This window comes from Copadichromis virginalis, linkage group LG22, assembly GCF_057382275.1.
Source record: "Copadichromis virginalis isolate Kocher_CV1m ecotype Utaka linkage group LG22, C_Virginalis_male_GT1.1, whole genome shotgun sequence".
Classification (NCBI taxonomy): domain Eukaryota; kingdom Metazoa; phylum Chordata; class Actinopteri; order Cichliformes; family Cichlidae; genus Copadichromis; species Copadichromis virginalis.
The window spans coordinates 669078-693944 of record NC_140638.1 but is presented as its reverse complement, the minus strand read 5'-3'; the positions used below and the strand labels follow the sequence as shown (position 1 = coordinate 693944).

The 24867-nt window shown below is 48.4% G+C and overlaps 1 protein-coding gene across 2 annotated transcripts in view; it reads left to right on the top strand.

Annotated features, from left to right (window-relative positions):
- The window catches only part of LOC146682316 (glutamate receptor ionotropic, kainate 5-like), a 262649-nt gene that overhangs the window by 206803 nt on the left and 30979 nt on the right, over positions 1-24867 (top strand). Inside the window, exons 7-14 of one of the 2 annotated variants that reach the window (XM_085446431.1) lie at positions 619-797; positions 2851-2904; positions 9107-9268; positions 16732-16884; positions 19104-19208; positions 21445-21552; positions 21635-21838; positions 24706-24819. In XM_085446431.1, coding sequence (XP_085302557.1) covers positions 619-797; positions 2851-2904; positions 9107-9268; positions 16732-16884; positions 19104-19208; positions 21445-21552; positions 21635-21838; positions 24706-24819 — 1079 coding nt within the window. Of the gene's footprint in view, positions 1-618; positions 798-2850; positions 2905-9106; positions 9284-16731; positions 16885-19103; positions 19209-21444; positions 21553-21634; positions 21839-24705; positions 24820-24867 lie in introns of both variants that reach the window. The other variant, XM_085446430.1, reaches the window with a different exon arrangement.

Sequence of the window (24867 nt, the reverse complement as noted above, 5' to 3'; positions counted from 1 at the left end):
TGTAACGCGACTGCTTCTGCTGAGGTCGGTCTGTTTTCTCCCGTCCTGTGATTATTGACGCTGCTCGCATCCAGCATGTTTTTCACGACGTGAACGCGTCTCATGTTTGGCCCTGCTGTGGGATACCGCCTCAGTGGCAGCGATGCACAAACGCCAGCACTGAGTGTAATGGAGAGAAGTGACCACAGAAACGACTGATCAGAAGCGGTAATAAGTAAATCCTGCCTCAGCCGTGAGCACTCGTGGGTCCATGTTATTCTCAGAGGAGAAAATTAATGGACTTTCAACATAATCGCCTTTATCCCGCTCTGTTTATCGCTTCCTTTTAGGCCTGGAAGTCTGTAGAGCAGCGGCAGTTATTTGTCTCTCTAATGACTCCAAGTCTCATCAATTTTCTTTTTACAAGTCAGAGCAATAATTTTACAAGCAAACAAGCTAAACACTCAGGCGAGCATCGTTTATAGACCCCGCCTCTTTTTCAGGCACTTAGAAGCACTTTGGATGAAGAGTTTTGCCGCTGCGTGACGTAACTTTCACAGCCAAGTGTTTCTGACTGGGAACCGCAGTCCGCCATCGCTCAGACACGTGTGTGACTCATGCTCGTTTCCTGCCCCGTAGGTCTGCTGCGATTGGAGGAGCTGGTCCGCCGCTTCCTCATCTCCAGGGAGACGCTGTCGGTGCGGATGCTGGACGACAGTCTGGACCCCACCCCCCTGCTGAAGGAGATACGTGATGACAAAGTGGCCACCATCATCATTGACGCCAACGCCTCCATCTCGTATCACATCCTCAGGAAGGTCAGCTGTTTGCATCAGCGCGCTCGCGCAGCTTCTTACGTCTGATGCTTTTCTACTTTCAGTCAAAAGGAGTCGACGACTCTGTTCGTCCGTACGGTTCATCGTAGCTGCAGCAGAAGGTTTGAAATGGCACATTTGATCCATGTAAGAGGAAACTGCAATGAATAATCTCAGCCGGCTTTAGAGAAGCTAAAAAACCATGTTTCCAAAATCGGCTCGTGTGAAGTCAGCAATAAATTCACGGACTTGGCAGCTTAATGGGAGCTGCAGTGCAAAATCACCACTGAGTACAGAAGTGCAGGTTAAATAAGAAGAATAAGGAACAACAGAGTTTTTAGGGTTTAATTGATGCTCAGGAGCACAGCGTGAGAGAAGAGGAACGGAGCTGAGATTTAATCCTAAAATACAGGAAATATGAAAACCCTCTGCTAGCACGACAACACTAATCATTTTAAAACCACGATCACAGCATGACACGCCCACTTTGTGCATACAGAGCAGATCAGGACACGTCAGGTGGAAAAAGTTCTGCAGGTCAGACACGATGCGTGTCCGTCACACTGAGATCTGTCTGCCACGCGGCGCCGTATCTGCACACGCCTCTCTGACTTCAGCTAGCTTTAGCGGGGCGTGGTCCCACCGACTGCAGCTAATGTCCCAAACATGTGCAGACCAGTGTTGCCAGCTTAGCGACTTTGCCGCTATATTTAGCGAGTTTTCAGACCCCTTAGCGACTTTTTTCTAAAAAGTGACTAGCGACAAATCTGGCGACTTTTTCTGGTGTTATTGGAGACTTATTTATGACGTCTTTTTGACGTGAAAGGGCGTGTTGCTCTTACTTTCAACAAGCTGCAGTGCTGCCGTGGGCACCTCACCCGTGCTAAAGCGCTCAACGGCGGAGGATAGTCCTCCGCCAGCTGCTATCAGGGCAGGAGACTGCATTTAGGACGTTTTTTGCTCACTTTATGTTTCTTCCACGATGTTATGTCTCTCTCCAACAGTGTAGGTTACAATTACATTAGCATGACCAATTATGCAAATTAGGTGATGACGTCATTTAGCGACTTCTAGCGACTTTTAGGACAGCCAATAGCGATTTTCCTTACTGAGGAGTTGGCAACACTGGTGCAAATGCAGAGTGCACACCTGTATCATGTGGCACAATAAAACATGTGTCAGTGTTTGAACGTGTTGTTAAATGTCTGCCTGTGTGCAGCCCCGGTTCCTGTTCTGGAAGCGTCTTCTTCCTCTCTGCTGTTTACAGGGTGGAACAGGACCTTCAGACACGCTGGGCTGGTTTTGTGCCAAACTGGCTGTGAGCGTCGACAGACTTTTAAGCCACGGGCTAAATCGACCTGCGTTTGGCAGGTTGCAGTTTCCCTCTCATAGCAGTAACCTTGGGGGGTGCAGGAAGTTTAAAATTCAAAATTACTGAGTAAACTCAGTCAGGACTTTTCAAGTTGGGCTGCTGCTTCAGGCTGAAGGAGATGTAAGCTGACAGTGTGCAGAAGGTTAATGGATTAATAAGTGAAGCGGCGTGCAGGCTCTGCGGTGTGAGGATGCCAGGTTAAATCCTCCGCTGCCTGTCGGAGCCGACGTCCCGTACGTGTGGAAGGTGAGCTGTGACTGAGTTTGAGTCTCTGCTCGGGTCGAGCAGAAAACATTCAAACATAGAAAAGTACTCCAAGGGTCTGCTGCTACCAGGTTTTCACCGTGAACTTCACAAAGATATGTATGTTGGCTGTCCACACTGACTCCTGCTGTGGGGAATCTGCTGTTCTCCCGTGTGTCGCATCATAACGTTGAAAGATATTCCAGTTTTCTGCTTGCTCTTGTGTTTTTAGCTAAATTCAGCCCAGTTTAAATGTCTTTTCACCTGAGAGCACGCTGCCGTTGTTATCATCTCCCTGAAACGTCTTTCATCACTGACGCGTCCTGGAGATGGTAACCACGGTTTCCAGGCTGTTATTAAGTTTGAGCGATGGTTCCTTTTTAAATAAACTCTGGCTCGTTTCCACGGAGGATGCTTAGCGTTTCTTCTGCTCTTCTGCAGGCTAATGAGTTGGGGATGACGTCCGCCTTCTACAAGTACATCCTCACCACCATGGTAAGAGCTCCACACCTCGCCTTCACCTTCATCGCTCGCCACTTAGTTGGATTCTCCTCATCTTCCTTCAATTCCTTCCATGAAGAAGATGCTTCTTAGTGGTTTTCATAATCGTCTGATTCTTCATCTTCATCACTTAGTGACCTATTTTTAACCTCCTCCTCCTCCACAGCTTTCTTGTCCACAGGCTTTGATACTATTGATAACGGCTGATAAAGGAATCGCTCAGCATTTGACATTATTTTGCTCTGTACGTGACACACCAGCCACATTTATGCTGGTGACTCAATACTGTTCCTTTCCTTTCCTTTCCTGTTTTTCTTGTTTCCTTTCCTAAAGATGATCCGTTGCCTGATCTTTTTCCTACTTTCTTCTCCTCAGTTTCATTTCCTTTTCTGTCCTCTATCTCTTCCATCTGTTCTCCTTCCATCCTTGTTTGTGTCGCCTGCAGTGATGGGAATAACGTTACTAACGGCGTTACTTTTTTCAGTAACGAGTAATCTAACTAATTACTATTCCTATTGTTACAACGCCGTTACCGTTACCAACAAGAAAATGCTGTCGCGTTGCTATTTTTCAACAAACAGACGGGTGAAGCTGTGTTCAGCTTACAGCATCTTATATCAGCACGGAAGCAGCTGTAAGTAATCTGGACGCTGCAGCTTTAAGCAGCTGTGCTCCCGTGGACGGCAGTCACTGTCCGGCACAACAGCTGGAGCTCAGGGGGCAAAACAATCACACGAGTGCTGCTGTTTGACTGAGGAAGAATAAAGGAGTCGTGGTCAATCACATGACCACTTAAAGACAAAGCAACAAGGTGACATGTACCAGTTTATAAACTGCGTTGATCAGCCAGTAAAACCAGAGTCATGATAAACAAGACATACGCCTGTTTTTCCTCAATGTTTCGTCACGTTTCCTCTCTAAGGACAGCAGCGAGACCGCTCTGCTTATGAGCAAACAAAAACAGCCCGTTCATGTTGGTGGAAAAATGCACCATGTGGACCAATGAAAAATGATATGGTGACGTGACGTTTGGTTGTTTAGGAAGAGGGAGCGAGTTTTGAGATGTGAGAGTTTTGTGACGTTTAGCGTGTTTAGAGTGTGTAATTAGTGTGTTGTCTTGTGTAGTTAGTGTGTTATGGATAGTTTTGTGTTGTGTGTCAGAACAATGAGGCGGCTGCTGTCTCCAGGTAGAAACAGCAGTGACACACCTGCTGCTGTCAGAGCTGCAGGTATCAGGTATCCCTGTGAGCATGAAGCCTTTCCAGAGGTGCTGTCGTCAGCCAGAGGAGGCCGTCGGTTCAAATCCTGAGCCAATCCGGCCGCACTTGCAGACAGTAACTGAAATAGTAACTCCTGCATGTGGCGAGCTCTCACGGGCGCAGTGAGGTCAGCAGACACTACGTTCAAACGTCTGCTCGTGAGCCCATTATTGCTGCTTGTGGCCATATTTTCTCATTACTTCAGTCTCCTCCTCTGTTATAGTCTCTATTTTGCCTCCCTCCTTCTTTCTTGGCTTGTTTATTCATTTTGTTTCTCCTTCTTCTGCCAACACTTTCTTCTTTCTCGCCTTTCGCTGCTCGTCTTCTCGTCTGAATCTGTGGCGGTTCGTTCCGACTGCTTCCTGCTTCCTCTCTGGCCCTTTGCTTCTCTCCTCTTCTTTCACTCTTTTCTCGTTCTTACTCGTCTCTTTTTTCCATGCTCTCTGTGCCGCTGCGTTCCTTCGGGATGTTTGTAGGTCACGTGCTGAAACTAAACTCTGTCACCTCCCCCGTGTCGCGCATGTCCTCCCCCTCCGCTCTCCTCGTCTCTCGGTGCTCATCGCGGATGCACGCTTGTCCCGCCGCCGTTTGTCATCATTAGAATTTTGCTGTTCGGTATCGTGCCCTTGTACGAGAGACTTTGTGTGGATAATAACTCGTCTCGATCTCCGCCTCGACTCTAAATACTGTCGTGTCACATTCTTTAACGGCGCCATTTGCGCGGGGGCTTGACGCCGCGTTCGCAGACCAAGGACGAAAACACGCCCCCCAGTAGAACCCTGGAAGGGAACCAAAATGAAAATGATTTCTCAACACTTCCACACACACCTGCCGTCTCTGACCTACCTTTAACTTTGCCATAAACACGCTCGGCTGACTGTGACAGGCTGACTTCAGGGCGCTGAGTTCATCGCCGTTTCACCACGAGGAAGGACTCAATGGTCTCTACATTTATCATTTGTATGAAACAAGCTGTTTTCTGATTGGCTGTTCCCCACAAACAGAAGGTTTGAACAGCATGCTAGACATGAAACCTCCTGGTTGCAGGGTTTAGTCGGGAGTGCTCGGAGAGAAAGCTTTGCCCTATCACGTCCAGGATCATCTGGACCGCTTCCAGTGAGGCTGCTGTGCTCTGCTTTGCACTGGACACATGGAACTGGGCTTGGTTAGGCTGCTGGAGACTTGCTCAGTTTAGCCAGGTGGGCTGATCGCCTGCTGGCAGTGCACGAACACGGGGACGGTGCATTTCTATCATCTCAGATGTACGTGTGGAAATATGTTTGAGGCTTTGTGCTGCTGAAAACGTGGCTCCATGTGAGTGTGTGAGAGAGTCAAACAGCATCGGAGGAAGTTGACTGAATTTCAGTGAAGTGGTTGGAGTGGTTGTGATGACATCAGGACCGCCTCCTTTACTTACCTGCATCATGGTAGTTTTGTCTTGTTTTTGTCTCTTTAATATTTCATTTTCACTTCTCTTAGTGTTCGTTTGGTTTCTGGTTCTGATTCTTGTGTTTTTGGACATTTTTCCTCTCTCTGTGGTCGTTTCGTGTGTTTTTGTGCTTGAATGTTGCCGTTGGGGTAAAGGACAGTGTTGTAGGTCAGGGTGAAACCATTAAACAGTGTGCGGCAGCTGGTGTGGCTCAGAGGCTGTTTTGTGTGTCGGTGCTTTGTAGAAGGTTAATTTGGCCTCGGCGAGGAGCTCGGCGTCCTGAAGTTCCATGAAGCGAGTTTCTAACTGCGTGGCGTCTGGGTGAAGTCATCGGTGAGTCATGGTATCGATCAGCAGCCTCATCAACCCTCTGCAGATATATGGCGGCTACGTTCTTGTGAATGTGGCAGGAAAGGTTGTAAATCTTCCTGATTGCTCTTTAAACGTCGCAGATTGAAACGATGGTGGAGACGGTGCACGTCTTCCTCACCCCGACCTTGTCCCGCCCTGTTATTCCTTAACTTCCTGCGTCAGTGTGCTGCACTCTGTGTCCCGGGATGCTGTCGCAGTGTTTCCTCCCCCGGTGGCGCTGGCCGCTCGCTGCCGCTCCTCCAGCCAACTGCTCTCCGTCACGGCTGGCAGGCCGGCCGTCTGACAGTGCACTTGGCTGCAGCTGAAATTGATTTGGCAGCAGCAACAACAACAGCAGCAGTTTCCCAGGAGGCGGGGACGCCGCTCGGAGGGATTGAGGTGGACGGATGCTGACCTCACAGGCAGGTCAGCCCCGGTGCTAAACAGCCGGGCCCAGAAGAGTCGCCGTGTGAATATTCTCGGGATGTTTGAGTCCCGACCTCGCGCCCTCCACAGACTCTTTTCTGCAGACGGGAGAGAATCTCAGCCAAACGTTTTCACGCTGCCAAATAACGATGATGACAACCTGTCCGTGCAGCAGCACGCCAGACTGACGGCCGCTGACCGCACGCCTTTCCAGAGTTACACTCTTCACATCATTTTTAAACGAAATGATAAACGTCAGCACACGAACCCAAACAAGCTGAAGGGCAGAGAGTGCCAAAGATACGTCGGCCTGCACATCATCATCGCCATGTTGTTGTTGTCGTCAGGGCAGAAAACTCAAATGAGTAAAAAGGTCCAGCCTGAGTCCTGGGTTGTGATTGGTTAACATCAGGCTCCGCCTGGGTCACATGTTGGATAAAGAAGTTTCATAAATGTGAATCAGGTGAAGGTAGAGCAGAGTAATTATGTACCTGAGGAGGGCGTCAAGAGTCACATTTGGATCATTAGTGCAGTTTATGAGGCAGGTGTGTGTGTGTGTGTGTGTGTGTGTGTGTGTGTGTGTGTGTGTGTGTGTGCGTGTGTGTGTGTGTGAGAGTGTGTGTGTGTGTGTGTCTGTGTGTGTGTGTGTGTGTGTGTGTGAGAGTGTGTGTGTGTGTGTGTCTGTGTGTGTGAGAGTGTGTGTGTGTGTGTGTGCGTGTGTGTGTGTGTGTGTGCGTGTGTGTGTGTGAGAGTGTGTGTGTGTGTGTGTCTGTGTGTGTGTGTGTGTGTGTGTGTGTGTCTGTGTGTGTGAGAGTGTGTGTGTGTGTGTGTCTGTGTGTGTGTGTGTGTGTGTGTGTGTGTCTGTGTGTCTGTGTGTGTGTGTGAGAGTGTGTGTGTGTGTGTGTCTGTGTGTGTGGGTGTGTGTGTGTGTGTGTGTGTGTGTGTGTGTCTGTGTGTGTGTGTGTGTGTGTGTGTGTCTGTGTGTCTGTGTGTGTGTGTGTGTGTGTGTCTGTGTGTCTGTGTGTGTGTGTCTGTGTGTGTCTGTGTGTGTCTGTGTCTGTGTGTGTGAGACTGATTATTTGTGTATTCGGTCTAATGAGGATCTTAACGTCACAGTTTGATGTGATTTGAGCTTCTTTGCATTTAAAGTGTTTGTGAGTCTCTCACATGAGTCGTGCTCACGTCTGACTCCGATGGCTGAAGCTGTCTCCTGTTCTTCGTCCTCTGACGACCTGTTTTCGTGCTGCCTCTGCTCATGTTTCACGCATTAGAGAGTAACTGTTCATGCGAGCATCTTCTATCCGATGGTGCAGATGAGTCAAAACTGTTTGTATGGACCAAACCAGAATTAAATATTACACGATAAACATTTTCGTCTTGCCTGCATCAAATGAAGCACACCGTAGCTTCCAGGTTGACTGCACAGAGTCACAGTAAGGCTGTGTCCCAATTCAGGGTCTGCAGCCTTAAAGGCCCAATTTCAAGGCCGATTACGTCACAGCGGCGCGCCGAAGGCTGTCCCAATTCAAAGGCTGCTCGAAATGCGGCCCTGAAATGCGTCCTTCATTTCCCTGAATTTTAAGGACATGGCAGTGTAGACTTCGTGGCCCAACATATCCCAGAATGCATAGCGCGGCGGTGGGTGTGGATAATTTTGCCGAAAAAAAACGGCGGATGAGGGGCGGCTGAAGAGTGAACTTTAAGTACTGAATATGACGTCACTTATTTATGTGCAAATGTTTAATAACGAAGAACATTAAACATTGCTGTTGGCCACATGTCGGCAAAGTTATGTGACATCAGTGACGTTTGTACTAACTTGGTTTTAAAGCCTTTACTTTAAAATACACGCCGTTCAATAGCTGAGCTTAATCTCACAGAGAATGATCAAAGCTCATGTAGAAACAAACAAACAAATGTTTCCAGCTGTTAGTATCATGGTTGCTAGGCAACCTGGGCAGCGCAACGAAGGCTAGACCGTCCCATTTCACAAGCCTCGCACTTCCGGCCTTAGCGGTCTTTGAGGATCGTTGAGGCTGCAGAGCCTGAATTGGGATACAGCCTAAGTGTGGCTGTGCAGCGGCTGCAGCCTCTCTTCCCACAGTTAGTCCCTAACCCCTGGTGGTGAACAGAGGAAGTGCAGTTTTAGGGGTTACAACATACAACATACGTTTTGGTTCAGCTCAGCTGAAAACAAAGGAACTCTTCATTCTTTTCAGGGGAACACGATTACTGAGCACAGCTTGTACTGTCGAGGGGATCGGAGGTGAAGCCAGCAGCCGGCTGGTTTGGAGTCTGCCGGCATTCCCGACTCGTTCCAGCTAAACATCTCATTGTCAGCATCTGCTGCACAACACAAACCCTGCGAGGGCTGAGCAACAGTTTGTGGTTTATTTCAGCAGCACAGCTCAGCGTGACACCAACTTGCCTTCAAGGACTATTTGAAGTTCTTTGAAATCCCCGGCGTTTGATGTCCATCTTTTTTCAAACAAAAAGGAAAGAAAAGTGTTTTTCTCTGCGTCCCTGTTCTGAATTTAAACACTGTGCTTGATGTTGTGCAGCCGGCAAAGAAAACTCCAATCAAGCTGTTAAAGCTGTTTGTTTCTTTGTGCTTTGTTGTTCTCTTTCTCCCTCTGCATTTCAGATTCTCCACCCCTCCGTGGTATCTGCACGTCCCAGCGGCCGCTCGTGTCTTCTTCTGTTCACTCGCTCTTTCTGTCTCTGTCTTCAGGATTTCCCCCTCCTGCGACTTGACGATGTGGTGAACGATCAGTCAAACATCGTGGGCTTCTCCATGCTGAACATCAGCCATCCTTTCTACCTGGAGTTCATCAGGAGCCTCAACCTGTCCTGGAGGGAGGGCTGCGACGTCAGCCCGTACCCGGGACCCGCGGTGAGACGGGACAGAGTACGACCCCGAGAGCGTCTCACCTCACCTCATCTACTGCCACACTATCAGAACCGTTAGAAGATATCCTCAGTGCTTAAAAGACTTCTTGTCTTTATTCAGCTTAAAGGTTCAAATGCAAATGTAGCTTTTAGAGAAGAAGCAAAAGCAGAAAGTCAGAAATGAATCGATGAAAGGTGTGAGTAGGCTTAGTTTGCACAAAGAGAGGCCGACGAGCTGCTCACGGGTCCTCGAAACAGTGCCCATTATTCACACGCAGTGAGACTGGTGTCCTTTTGACACAGTTACTGAGCAGCGTGTCTCCGCCGTACACAGGCTAACCTTCAGCCTCCTGCACAAATGTGGGTCACTGTGTCACAAGCTGCTCTTTGGTTTTCCTGAGATATGTGATGTTCGCAAACGAAGTCAGCCAATCAGTGATCTATTTATCACCGTGAAGCGCGCCTCAACATCACAGAGGCGTTGGAAGCGTTGGCTGTAAGGTGTGCTGGAAGCACAGTGCTTCGGTCAGCCATGCTGTAATATTGCAGGATAGTAATACATGTGCTGGCCCTGAGAGGAGGAGCCTGAGCTGGTCCATGAGGTGGAGACATGCCCAGTATAGTTATAGTTAACTGTTCCACCCTGGAGACCTGGAGGAGCAGTCGATAAGAACCCCCGTCTTCCTCTACAGGAGCTGAGCTGTAGGCTGACTCACTACATGGTGTTCAGGTGGATCAGGTGGACCCCCACATTTGTGCAGAGGACAGTAGATCTCTGTGCTAACTACCAACCCGACACAGGAAAGAAAGAAGTCAGTAAAGAGTAAGATTGAAGAAACGCTTCCGTCTAATGACTTCTCTTGCACGTGGGGAAAAGGCCGGCACAAATCCTGATGTTTGTGAAATGTTAGCTTGCCCTTTGCTGTGCCACAGCCACACAATATTTCAGTGTCACTGCTCGACATAATGAAGCAGCTAAATTATGATCCTGGGATAATGAGAGGTGTTAATCAGCAGATCAAGGTGTGATATTTAGAGATGCTAAGGTAAGTAAGTCATCTACAGCAGGTTCAGCCCGGAGAGCGTCTTCATCTGTCGCTGTGTCTGCGTCTTTGCCCTGATCCATAATAAATAGACACATCAGGGCAAATCTGTCCCATCAGAGCGCTTTGTCTCATCTGCAGCTCTGAGATCAGCAGAGTGATAAGGCCAGCTTTAATAAAGATAACAGTTATGACAACAACGAGTTTGCCTCAGTCACTGCAAACAGCATCGTATCCCCGGGGTTATTGCTCATATCTATTCACTTAAAGTGCCGGATGGATTTCATGATGAACTTTGTGATTGGGAAGTTTATGGATGTTACTGAACAATTAGAAAAGAAGAAAAGTTCCCAACTGAAATGACACAAAGTGAGATTTAACACCTGAGGTTTGTTTTCAGGACGAAGACAAACGGAAGCCCAAAGCAAATCACTGTCACTATGCTATACTTAAGTAGTACTGTACTTACGATTCATTTCTTGATTCATGAAATGAACTAACAGTTAATTAGGACACAAAGCAACGCACCGAGCAGCTCAGCAACACCAACAGACCTGAGAGACCACAGAGTCATTTATTTCACAGAGGACCTCTGGAGGAGGCTGACAGGTCTGCAACCCGGAAACGCCTTCATGGATGGAAACACAGGATTTACAATAGGAAGGATGATCAGACTTAAAAGCATCTCAGACCTTACCTGCAGTAACACCTCCTTACCTGCAGTAACATCTCGTTACCTGCAGTAACCCCTCTTTACCTGCAGTAACCCCTCCTTACCTGCAGTAACACCTCCTTACCTGCAGTAACCCCTCCTTACCTGCAGTAACCCCTCCTTACCTGCAGTAACACCTCCTTACCTGCAGTAACCCTTCCTTACCTGCAGTAACACCTCCTTACCTGCAGTAACATCTCGTTACCTGCAGTAACCCCTCCTTACCTGCAGTAACATCTCGTTACCTGCAGTAACACCTCCTTACCTGCAGTAACCCTTCCTTACCTGCAGTAACACCTCCTTACCTGCAGTAACATCTCGTTACCTGCAGTAACCCCTCCTTACCTGCAGTAACACCTCCTTACCTGCAGTAACATCTCGTTACCTGCAGTAACACCTCCTTACCTGCAGTAACATCTCGTTACCTGCAGTAACACCTCCTTACCTGCAGTAACACCTCCTTACCTGCAGTAACACCTCCTTACCTGCAGTAACACCTCCTTACCTGCAGTAACATCTCTTTACCAGCCTCGCCTCTGTCAGTGCGCCCCAGGGTGGCTGTGGCTACATTGTAGCTTGCCATCACCAGTGTGTGAATGTGTGTGTGAATGGGTGGATGACAGGTTGTGTAAAGCGCTTTGGGGTCCTATGGACTAGAAAAGCGCTATACAAATACAGGCCATTTACCATTTTACCTGCAGTAACATCTCGTTGCCTGCAGTAACATCTCCTTACCTGCAGTAACATCTCGTTGCCTGCAGTAACCCCTCCTTACCTGCAGTAACATCTCTTTACCTGCAGTAACATCTCGTTGCCTGCAGTAACCCCTCCTTACCTGCAGTAACACCTCCTTACCTGCAGTAACCCCTCCTTACCTGCAGTAACACCTCCTTACCTGCAGTAACCCCTCCTTACCTGCAGTAACACCTCCTTACCTGCAGTAACCCCTCCTTACCTGCAGTAACCCCTCCTTACCTGCAGTAACACCTCCTTACCTGCAGTAACACCTCGTTACCTGCAGTAACATCTCGTTGCCTGCAGTAACATCTGGTTGCCTGCAGTAACCCCTCCTTACCTGCAGTAACATCTCTTTACCTGCAGTAACACCTCGTTGCCTGCAGTAACATCTCGTTACCTGCAGTAACCCCTCTTTACCTGCAGTAACATCTCGTTACCTGCAGTAACACCTCGTTGCCTGCAGTAACACCTCGTTGCCTGCAGTAACCCCTCCTTACCTGCAGTAACACCTCCTTACCTGCAGTAACATCTCGTTACCTGCAGTAACCCCTCTTTACCTGCAGTAACATCTCGTTACCTGCAGTAACACCTCGTTGCCTGCAGTAACCCCTCCTTACCTGCAGTAACACCTCCTTACCTGCAGTAACATCTCGTTACCTGCAGTAACCCCTCTTTACCTGCAGTAACATCTCGTTACCTGCAGTAACCCCTCTTTACCTGCAGTAACACCTCCTTACCTGCAGTAACCCCTCCTTACCTGCAGTAACACCTCCTTACCTGCAGTAACCCTTCCTTACCTGCAGTAACACCTCCTTACCTGCAGTAACATCTCGTTACCTGCAGTAACCCCTCCTTACCTGCAGTAACATCTCGTTACCTTCAGTAACCCCTCCTTACCTGCAGTAACACCTCCTTACCTGCAGTAACCCCTCCTTACCTGCAGTAACATCTCCTTACCTGCAGTAACATCTCGTTGCCTGCAGTAACCCCTCCTTACCTGCAGTAACACCTCCTTACCTGCAGTAACCCCTCTTTACCTGCAGTAACATCTCGTTGCCTGCAGTAACCCCTCCTTACCTGCAGTAACACCTCCTTACCTGCAGTAACCCCTCTTTACCTGCAGTAACATCTCTTTACCTGCAGTAACATCTCGTTGCCTGCAGTAACATCTCTTTACCTGCAGTAACATCTCGTTGCCTGCAGTAACACCTCCTTACCTGCAGTAACATCTCGTTACCTGCAGTAATCCTTCCTTACCTGCAGTAACATCTCGTTGCCTGCAGTAACCCCTCCTTACCTGCAGTAACATCTCGTTACCTGCAGTAACCCTTCCTTACCTGCAGTAACATCTCGTTACCTGCAGTAACCCTTCCTTACCTGCAGTAACATCTCGTTGCCTGCAGTAACCCCTCCTTACCTGCAGTAACATCTCGTTACCTGCAGTAACCCCTCCTTACCTGCAGTAACATCTCGTTACCTGCAGTAACCCTTCCTTACCTGCAGTAACATCTCGTTGCCTGCAGTAACATCTCCTTACCTGCAGTAACATCTCGTTACCTGCAGTAATCCTTCCTTACCTGCAGTAACATCTCGTTACCTGCAGTAACCCTTCCTTACCTGCAGTAACATCTCGTTGCCTGCAGTAACCCCTCCTTACCTGCAGTAACATCTCGTTACCTGCAGTAACCCTTCCTTACCTGCAGTAACATCTCGTTACCTGCAGTAACCCTTCCTTACCTGCAGTAACATCTCGTTGCCTGCAGTAACCCCTCCTTACCTGCAGTAACATCTCGTTACCTGCAGTAACCCCTCCTTACCTGCAGTAACATCTCGTTACCTGCAGTAACCCCTCCTTACCTGCAGTAACATCTCTTTACCTGCAGTAACATCTCGTTACCTGCAGTAACCCCTCGTTGCCTGCAGTAACCCCTCCTTACCTGCAGTAACATCTCTTTACCTGCAGTAACATCTCGTTACCTGCAGTAACCCCTCCTTACCTGCAGTAACATCTCGTTACCTGCAGTAACCCTTCCTTACCTGCAGTAACATCTCGTTACCTGCAGTAACCCTTCCTTACCTGCAGTAACATCTCGTTGCCTGCAGTAACCCCTCCTTACCTGCAGTAACATCTCGTTACCTGCAGTAACCCCTCCTTACCTGCAGTAACATCTCGTTACCTGCAGTAACCCCTCCTTACCTGCAGTAACATCTCTTTACCTGCAGTAACATCTCGTTACCTGCAGTAACATCTCGTTACCTGCAGTAACCCCTCGTTGCCTGCAGTAACCCCTCCTTACCTGCAGTAACATCTCTTTACCTGCAGTAACATCTCGTTGCCTGCAGTAACCCCTCCTTACCTGCAGTAACATCTCTTTACCTGCAGTAACATCTCGTTACCTGCAGTAACCCCTCCTTACCTGCAGTAACATCTCGTTACCTGCAGTAACCCTTCCTTACCTGCAGTAACATCTCGTTGCCTGCAGTAACCCCTCCTTACCTGCAGTAACATCTCCTTACCTGCAGTAACACCTCGTTGCCTGCAGTAACCCCTCCTTACCTGCAGTAACATCTCTTTACCTGCAGTAACATCTCGTTACCTGCAGTAACCCCTCGTTGCCTGCAGTAACCCTTCCTTACCTGCAGTAACACCTCGTTACCTGCAGTAACCCCTCCTTACCTGCAGTAACATCTCCTTACCTGCAGTAACCCCTCGTTGCCTGCAGTAACCCCTCCTTACCTGCAGTAACCCCTCGTTGCCTGCAGTAACCCCTCCTTACCTGCAGTAACCCCTCGTTGCCTGCAGTAACCCCTCCTTACCTGCAGTAACATCTCTTTACCTGCAGTAACATCTCGTTACCTGCAGTAACCCTTCCTTACCTGCAGTAACATCTCGTTGCCTGCAGTAACCCCTCCTTACCTGCAGTAACATCTCGTTACCTGCAGTAACCCCTCCTTACCTGCAGTAACATCTCGTTACCTGCAGTAACCCTTCCTTACCTGCAGTAACATCTCGTTGCCTGCAGTAACCCCTCCTTACCTGCAGTAACATCTCCTTACCTGCAGTAACACCTCGTTGCCTGCAGTAACCCCTCCTTACCTGCAGTAACATCTCTTTACCTGCAGTAACATCTCGTTACCTGCAGTAACCCCTCCTTACCTGCAGTAACATCTCGTTGCCTGCAGTAACCCCTCCTTACCTGCAGTAACATCTCTTTACCTGCAGTAACATCTCGTTACCTGCAGTAACCCCTCCTTACCTGCAGTAACATCTCGTTGCCTGCAGTAACCCCTCCTTACCTGCAGTAACATCTCCTTACCTGCAGTAACACCTCGTTGCCTGCAGTAACCCCTCCTTACCTGCAGTAACATCTCGTTACCTGCAGTAACCCCTCGTTGCCTGCAGTAACACCTCCTTACCTGCAGTAACCCCTCCTTACCTGCAGTAACACCTGGACTGAAAGCTGTCCTTCAGTAACATCTGGAATCTTTGAGGATAGAGCCAAAACTACAAATAATGAGTCCAAACACTTGTGTGAGAATCACTTGTGCCGGCATGTCGGTTACAGCCCGGTGTCTCCTCAGTAAAGTTATGGTCCATGTTGGAGGAGGCGGAGCAAACCTGGGACTGGGAGTTACCAGAACTCTTCACTCTTCCTGCCTCTGATTTCACTTCGTCTATCTGTCTCTCTTCAGTCTGTAATTAGTTATTGTCATCCAGCCCTGAAACTATCGACTCGGAGAGAACTCCAATCACACTCGGTCATACATCCGTCTTCTTTATCAGCCGCTGACAGACTGTGCCGCTCTGCCTCCGTACAATTTGTCTGATTCCCTCAGAGTGTCAGTTTGATTGACAACTGACCAAACAGACCAGAACGTCAGACTGTGATAGGATCACTGAGTTGATTGCTGAGCCCAGCGCTGAGAGCCGCTGATAGCAGGAGGGCTTTAATTTTCCTCTTCTTGCTATCAATACCCCGGCGTCTTCAGCTGTAGGAGCACCAACAAACACAGCTTTTTATTCTTGTTTCTGGGAGTTTTGGTCTTGTGCAGCTTTGTGGGCTGCAGTGGGGAATGTGGAGGAGAGCATGCTGAATGAACAGGACACATGCAGCAGATTGTTCTTGATGTTATTCTGATCTCAGCTTTTAAGCTCTTAACTTCACCCAGTACTCTTAATGGCTAATAGGAGTTCAATCACACTACAGCACTGTGCAAAAGTCTTAAGTCACCATTCATTTCTTTAGATTTTGCAGGAATCCTGGAGGTTCATTATAACATATGCAAACATACATGGAATAATAATAGGCAAGAACAGAGTTTGAATATTTGGTGTGAGCAGCTTCATCCTTCAGCTCAGTGTGAACTCTGAGGCTTCAGAGGCTTAACGGACAGAAACAAATGGTCAGGCACCAGGACTGGACCGACAGACGAACTTTGAAATACCGTCAGAAAGCTGAAGAACTGTTGCTCAAGAACATTTTGCTTTTTGGAAGCAAAATATGAGCAAGCAAGCTACCTGCTGAACGGCGTGATGTCAGAACTCTGTGACTCGTGTGCATCAGACAGATGCATTAAAACCAACAGAGTGCAGATGTACCGGCATCCTCCGTCATCACCCTTCGTCATTTACATGAATACAGTTGGGTTATGGACAGTCCAGATCTGTGCATCACTCATAGGGTTCAGATGTGAAACACATTAGGAAGATGTTCTCGTAGAGGCCGAGCTGCAGAGATCATTCACGAGTGTCGGACTGAGAGCGACACATTTGTGTCCGGCTGGGAGAAGCAGCTGACACTGGTTAGTCTCTCAGAGTAAAACGGCGCTGATGGAAGTCATCGTATTTATTCCTCACAGAGACGGAAAAGTTCGAGCACACAGGCAGCTCCTCCACTGCGACATCAGAGCGCTCTGCTGTGTCAGTTATTGAACCCATTCATGCTTTAATGTTTTCACCCGTGTCTGTCTCAGCTGTCGTCAGCACTGATGTTCGACGCCGTTCACGTGGTGGTGAGCGCCGTGCGAGAGCTGAACCGCAGTCAGGAGATCGGCGTGAAGCCGCTGAGCTGCACCTCCCCGCTCATCTGGCAGCACGGCACCAGCCTCATGAACTACCTGCGCATGGTAAACACACACAGACACACCTCACGCATTATCAGAGGAGGCCCACAGACATCTCACAGAAAGGCATTATGGGTAATGTAGAGATGAAGGGCTCACAGTTTACTGTCGTCTCAGCAGCAGCGAGCGCAGCTCTTCTTCTTCTGCTTCCATTCACTGAACAGGCCAAAGGATGGAAGTGCTAACAGCAGTGTTTCCAGTTTAAAAAGCTCAGACACTGGAGGATGAGCCAGTACAGCAGCACGCTGGTTTCACCTCTGTGCTGGTGTAGGTTTGGTTCCCATGCAGCCGTGTGGTCTCTGACATTTCAGCTTTTTAAAAGCTTTGAAAGCTGTTTTTTCCAAATAGGCAGGGACTCAGTAGAAGGCGTGAACTTGGCTGTAGGTGGGTGTGGATGCTGCTGGTATGAAACACTTCATATTTCAGTGGAAACACTGGCAGGGATTTGAGCTCGCAGCAGGAGCGTTCAGCACTGCAGCATTTAGAGGACTTGTTGGTTTTAACACGGCGAGCTGCTGCAGAGCTGCACCCGTGGAAGGAGGCCTCCTCCCTCCTTCCTTCTTTCATTTTCATGTCCATTTGATTTATTCCTGTCTTCCTCTTCCCCCGTCTTTGTCTGTCTGCCACTTCTTGTTTTTTCCATCCTCTGAGGATGCCGCTCCCTCTCTCCATTTGTTTTGCTTGCTCTCCGAGCATCACTTCATCATCTCTGCACTGAGCCTGGCAGCAACCAGAGACCGCGTTCCCTCTCCCCGTCTCTCTCGCCACATTGTTTTTGGGATGTAATTCATCTTGAGTGGTGCGCACGCACACACACACAGACACACACAGATACACGCACACACCCGTTCATAGTGTATGTGCACTCGATTACACATAACTCACATAAACTAAGGAACAAAATGCACGCTTGGCTGCACATCTCTCACACTTATTTGCACATTCCTGCAAACACACACACACACACACACACACACACACACACACACACACACACACACACACACACACACACACACACACACACACACACACCAGCAGCAGCAGCGTCACTGATCTGATGAACTGTCTGTCTCTCCTGTTGTCTCAGTTTCTATTTCCAGTGTGTGTGTGAGAGCATGTATTGATATCTGTGTGGGGACCTAAATCCCAGTTCCCATGAGCTTAAAGGCGTGTTTGAGACTCAAAGTGTCAGGGTTACATTTAGGTTATGGTGATGGTTAGGCTCGGGGTTCATTGATGGTTAAGGTTAGCAGCTTGGGAAAGCATTATGTCAATGAGATGTCCCACAAAGATATGAAAACGTGTGTGTGTCAGATTAAAGTGCAGCCTGTAATAAAGCTTCACATTGAGCTGCTGTAAACATCTTTCCCAGATTTTCTGCATCCTTAACGTGAACGCCAACGCAGTCTGTTGTTCCATATAAAGATGCCGAGTGTCATCTAGCTGCTAACAAGTCTGTGCAGCTAATCCGGCTAACAGTTTACTGGAGAGAGAGTCCAGGGTGTGAAGCTCTCTCACCCTCAGGTTAGCACTGACAGGATGGTTTGCAGTCACTCCATGCAAAGACTGTATATAAAAGATGACTGTAGCCTTTGGGTCTGAATAGTAAAGCTGATGTGGAAGTGCCGCTTGAGCAGCAGGAGGCGACTCTGGCTGTACAAAGAAGTGTACGGCTCACTGATTTATGGCCTCCATAAGCGCCGTCCTAATGAGTCAACGAGCTCGTTTGCTAGTTTGAGGTCTTACTGAGTGCGGACATTAAGGTCCTCTTTCACTAAAACAGATGATAAAGCAGGTCATGCTTCAGGGTGGGGGGCGTGGTTAATTTTCCCACCAGGAGAAACCGCACTGATGAGCTGAACTCAGTAGTAATTTCATCTCTTTAAACTTAAATTAGCCGCCCTGCCTCAGGGCGTGTTACCTCATGATGACACATGACCACCTTAGGTGCCCGTCACAAAGATGGTGACATCAGCGGGTGATGTCACTGCAGCGTCATGCTGTTCTTTACATGTCGTTATCAATCAGGAAATAGATGTGCTTTTATTTTCCTTCTTATTCTTCACATTGAAGCTGAGTAGAATTAAAAGTAGACTAACGTTTGTATTCCATCTACTGATATTATCTTATTATTACTTTAATATAGCACAACGTTCAGTTAGCTTTGCACCTAGCTAACCTGCTAACCTGCTCTTTGGTGTTTGCCCGTGTGTCATCAGGTGGAGTACGACGGTCTGACAGGTCACATCGAGTTCAACAGCAAAGGCCAGAGAACCAATTACACCCTGAAGATCCTGGAGAAACACCCTGCAGGCCATAAAGAGGTCAGAGGTCAAATAGGGTCAAGTGGGGAGCTGACAGGAAAGAGATTAGGTCATCATTCAGCCGCAGAGATGTAAATTTGTGCCTTTAGATCAGGCGGGTGGATGAGCGTGGATGTTCTACGCAGTGACCTTAAAAGTCGTGCAGGATGTGCCGTCTGCCCTGCAGTAAACCCTTCTCTCATTCGTCGATAAAATCAGTGCAAACCAATTTTTTCCTGAAGGCTCGGCGCACATTTACGACCTCATACATATATTAAAAGGTTGCAGATCAATGGAGGTCAGCCCGGGGTCAGGTGGGCTCGTGTACCAGGGGTGAAGCTTCCCGTGAGAAGTAACGAGACAGTGCGTGATTTACGCTGCAGCTCAAACACAAGAGCGCGCTCGTGCTCCCCGGAGGATGAGCCGCTCCTTCGATAAGGTCGTTGCTTCAGGCTGCTCTGCTTCCTGCATCGAATCCAAATTGATTTTCATCCTGATAGATCTGCTGCTCTCGCTAACTCTGACCTCATTTACTCTGTGGCGTCTACTGAGGTCCAGATTCATGCATTCTAGTCAAACCCATTTAAGTTTGCTTCACATTTTCAGGAGCCGAATGGATTCACACAGTTACCTCAGCACTGTGCTGCTGTTATGGACATTATCCATGTTTCTAGTGTAATCATGAAACAATCAAGTTATTCTTTGACACAGTTTGGTCCATAATCAGCTGGACACACACACGTTTGTAGTTTTGTCTCTGCACTGCACCACACAGGACTGAAATCAAACAAAAGTGCAGACTTTCAGCTGTAATTCGAGAGTCTGTGTTTTTAGCTTTTCACTGTAACTTTAAGAATGCGGTCCAGGAGGCCACCAGGCAGCAGTGAGGTCCAAAGGAAGGAAAGCACGAGCAGCTCGAAACACGTGAAAGACACCTGAGGTGCACGAGAACCACTGAAACACTGAGAAGCTCTAACTATCAGCTGAGCCTCGGGTGTGTTTGTTTATGGAACCCAAGGAGCCAGAAATGGATGTCGATGTCAGACTTAACAAGATTGAGGATATCCCCGTTCCTGCAAATCAGAGTTGAGTTTAAAGCTGTCTGAAGCCTGAGCCGGTGCTTACACGGATTACTTATACTCTCCTCGCTGTTTCACTGCAGCAGTTTGCATGAATATTCAGTGATATGAGCACACTTCCCCTTTAATGCAACCTTACGCTTGTGTAGCTTCAGGTATCAAAGCAGCCTCATCCAGGTGGGCTTCCCAGACTAGGCCAGGACACTGTGTGCTTGCAGCAGGAGCAGCGTTGGAATGAAACGCTCAACGGCTCTTTAGTATTAATGTCATGGTGGAAATCCTGCGTGATGACCCTCAGCGAATGTTTTTCAGGGGTAAACAAAGCAAAGGCAAAGATAGATGAGACATGCTGGACGTGAATTAAAGCCGAGAGGACGGAGGCGTGCGGATGGAGACGGGAGTGGTGCTCGCTCTCCATCAGCCAGTCCTCTGGGTGACAGCTCGTCTCCTCACAGCTAAAACATGCACAGCAGTGGGCGAGGGGTCGGCTAAGGTCGGGAGTTTGGGAGATGGGATAGGATTGGCGTGAGGTCAGCGTGTAGGTGTTTACAAGCTTATTTAACCCAGAGGACGAGGTGGGAGGAGCCAGATCCTCCTCTATTGATCCCAGCATTGATCCTGCAGCAGCAGCAGCGTTCAGCTCCCTCCTCCTCGTGTTTTATTATCCCAGACTGGTTTTTAATCCTTCCTCTCTGGGTCGTCTTTGTCATCTAACTCGACTGTTATGGAGACGTAACAGACGTGTGAGCACTCGCAGGTTTGTCTCTGACAGTGTTCGACCGCAAACACGTCATCGACTAATCCGTGTGTCGTGATTTATTTGTTTTCGAAGTCAAGCCGACTGTAAGAGAAAAGTCGTCTGCAGGCTTGAACAAATGGAAACTGGAGCAGTGAATTCTGTAACGTTAACCAACTGTCGCACGGCCTGTGACCTTTAACCTACGGTGCTTACGCAACATCTCCTGACTTGATAGAAAGAAAAAAGCCTAAAAGCAGACAGACACGCTGGTGATGTCATCAGACTAATGGAGGCCCAGTCTTTGGAAGAGCGTCGGCCTTTTTCTGGTCTGAACTTTGACCCTGACAGAAAAATCACGTTTTCCACCTTAGAAACACTTTTCCTCCCGTCCTCGGTCTCTCTGTTTCTGCTTCTAACTCCTCTGTCGCCCCTCCTTTAGATTGGCATTTGGTACTCCAACAACACGCTGGCCATGAACTCCACCTCCCTGGACCTCAACGCATCAGAGACGCTGGCCAACAAGTCGCTCGTCGTCACCACAATACTGGTGAGCCTTTCGTATCTGATTGTGACAAAGCGTCTGTGGTGGGTGGACCTGCTGCTCTGAGCCGCCTCTTCCTCTCTGACAGGAAAACCCTTACGTGATGCGCAAGTCCAACTACCAGGAGTACCAGGGCAACGATCAGTATGAGGGCTTCTGCGTGGACATGCTGCGGGAGCTGGCAGACATCCTGAAGTTCTCCTTTAAGATTAAGCTGGTGGACGACGGGCTGTACGGAGCGCCAGAGCCCAACGGCAGCTGGACCGGCATGGTGGGGGAGCTCATCAACAGGGTGAGTGAAGGAGGAGGAGCTTAAATTACATACAAGCTGTGAAGCTGTTATTTACTTTGTGTGTTCATTCAAAAATGAGCAGCGATGAACCGTCTTTACTGCCAGTGTTGGGGAGGATACATGTACCAGCATTACGTATTAAACACACAAAATACGAGTAACTGTTACAGTTACTGCTTAAATAGGTGGTATTCAGCAGTGCACGGGCAGGAATGCATCTCTTAATTGGAACTTCCCACACCACTTCACATTTAAAGAAGAAAGCGTGCAATGCAAACTCTGTTTGTCAGGGACCAGGCTGCTCTCAGCGTCAAAAGACTCCAACCCAAAGAAACATCTGGAAGTACGTTTTTTTTAACGTTAGCCTACTGCAAATAGCTTGTTTTAGTTGTGCTAGCTACCTGGGTTATGTGCCCCTTCAGTATCTTCGATGTACTATTGCTGTGTGATTTATTACTATTACTGAAGGCAGCATTACAACCTGCTAGCTCATCATGTTTGGTTCTGAAAGCAGACAGAAAACAGATCACTGATACAGAAATAGTTTTCTATTCGAGATCGCTGCAAAAAGTGCAGCCTTACCTAATGTCCACCTACTGTTACTCATTTATATTAAGATTTAAAAATCTAGTTGCTTTTGCTTTCAGAACCAAACATGATTATCTGCAGCTAGCAGGTTGTTAATGCTAACCATCAAGGCTAACAGTCTATGAACTAACCTCAGCTAACGCCAGCTAACCATGTTAGCTTGGTGTTGAGTAACCTTCAGTAATAATAATAAATCACACAGCACACACGCACACACACGCACACACACGCACACACAGACACACACACGCACACACACACACAGACACAGACACACACAGACACACACACACACAGACACACACACACAGGAGTCTGATGAAAATGGGTGAAACTGGTTTAACAAGTGTCTACTCGTTAATCAATTAAGTGTTAATTAAGGAGCAGGAGGTGTCTGGGGTCCAGATAAACGCTCCTGCCTGGATCCACTCTGTTGACTCAAAGTGTAATGAGATTATCTTTCACCCGCCAAGGTGAACGCTACTGCAAACAAAGAAACTTCCACCAACAGGAAACACGAGTGTTCACGTTTGCATTGACAACAGATTCAATGAGATTAAAGGCTTTTGACTAAATGTGGGCTCGTGCACCCGCAGACGATCCGCCCTCTGCACATGCTGACAGACTGCACACAGCTCACATGGTAACTTCTGTCTGTGCATTAAGTCTCAGTGTTTAAATGTCTGCCTCTCCTCCCCATCAACACCCTGCAGGCCTCCAAATCACTACTGTAGTCTCCCATCCCACTTTATTAGGTACACCTACAGACTGTAATGTTTGATTCCTCACCGCCTCACACCGACACAGGGGAGGGGAAATTTTGTTAGCATCCTTTCACTTTTAGCCGTCTAAATTTAAGAGTCTCAGCTTGAAACGGGACCGTCTCAGTTCCGTGATTTACCCGCCGAATCCCCCGCCGAGAACAAAAGCTCTATCTGGCATTCTGAGCGTCCTGCCCTCCCCCCGGGGAGCCGCTGTTAACTTGTAATGCATTCAGCGGCTGCTGCAGCCTCAACAATGACTTCTGTACAATAAGAAATCAATATTTCATTAAAAGCTGCAGAATCTCTGCACAGGCACTTCAAACATTTGGAACCAAGCTGTGCCTTAAATTGCAGCTTTGAGAGAGAGACGGCGTTCTAACCGCCGAGGCATCAGTCAGGCGTGGCGGGGACGGTCATCGGCAGCACAGGAGCTCAAATCTAACACCAGGGGGCAGTGCTTTAACTGCTGGGATTTTTTTCAACTTCCCCAGAGGTTTCTCAGGGCGGGACGTCACTCTGAGTCCGACGGCGTTCCCAAGTGTCGCGCCCAGGTTAAAAAAGCCCACAAAAACAGCCACAGTGACTCACTGCGCCACCTAGTGTTCAAAGCTGGTATTACGTAAGTTCAGGTCGAAGCTTTAAAGCTTTTAAACTATTGGACACGCTGAACCTGAAATCAGTGAGCCTGACCTGCAGAGCCACCACAGAAATGATGGACTGCAGAGATCAGGAGTGCTGCAGGAGAATGAACTGTAGTTACTCAGAGGGCGATTTAAAAACCGGGGCAAAAGCAGTAATTATGATGAGCCGAAGTACCCAGAGTGCAGCCTGAAAGACTGAATGCGGGTTTGTGGCTGGATGATGCGTCTAACAGCAGGAGATGAGCTGTGAGGAGGGACTGTGTGATGATGAAACTCGGCACCGATCACAGAGACTATCATTAGAGACAAACATTATTCCCCCACAGTGTTTCTGCTTAATGCAAAACTGTTGAACATGAATAGGATTCAGTGGAAGTCGTTGAGCTCATTAGTGAATAAATGAGGAGCCATTAGAGCAGAATAACAGAGGAGAGCTCCCGCTGTGCAGCCTCAACTCCTCCTCGTCGTGTTTCTGTTCACCAACACCTGAAATCATCCACCGTGTCTGCTCTTCTGTCACACCCTCCATCCTTCTGACCTCTGCTGGGGTCGTATCTGATTTCCTCTCAGACCTGCGCTGAACTCCTCCTCCTCCTCCTCTCTTTGATGTTGATTTCATTTCTTTCCTTCTCACTTGTTTTTCTCACGCTCCACCGGTCGATCTGAAAGCGCCTCACCTCCTCCCTCCGTCTCCTCCACTTTCTAATTCTCTGTCTCATTTGCTCGTTTAATCCTTGGTCCTCTTCTTCCTCTCTGTATCTCACCATTGAGAGCACGCCGGCGTCCGTCCCTCCCTGACGGCGTCAGAGGTCGTGCCTACAGTGATATTTGTGCGTGTTGCTAATCCGCTCTGTCTGTTTGTGTCTCGGAGCAGAAAGCGGACCTGGCGGTGGCCGGCTTCACCATCACATCGGAGAGAGAGAAGGTGATCGATTTCTCCAAACCCTTCATGACTCTGGGGATCAGCATCCTGTACCGGGTTCATCTGGTAAACTCGCCTTCGCTCTTCTATTCTTGACATCAATCACAAACTGAA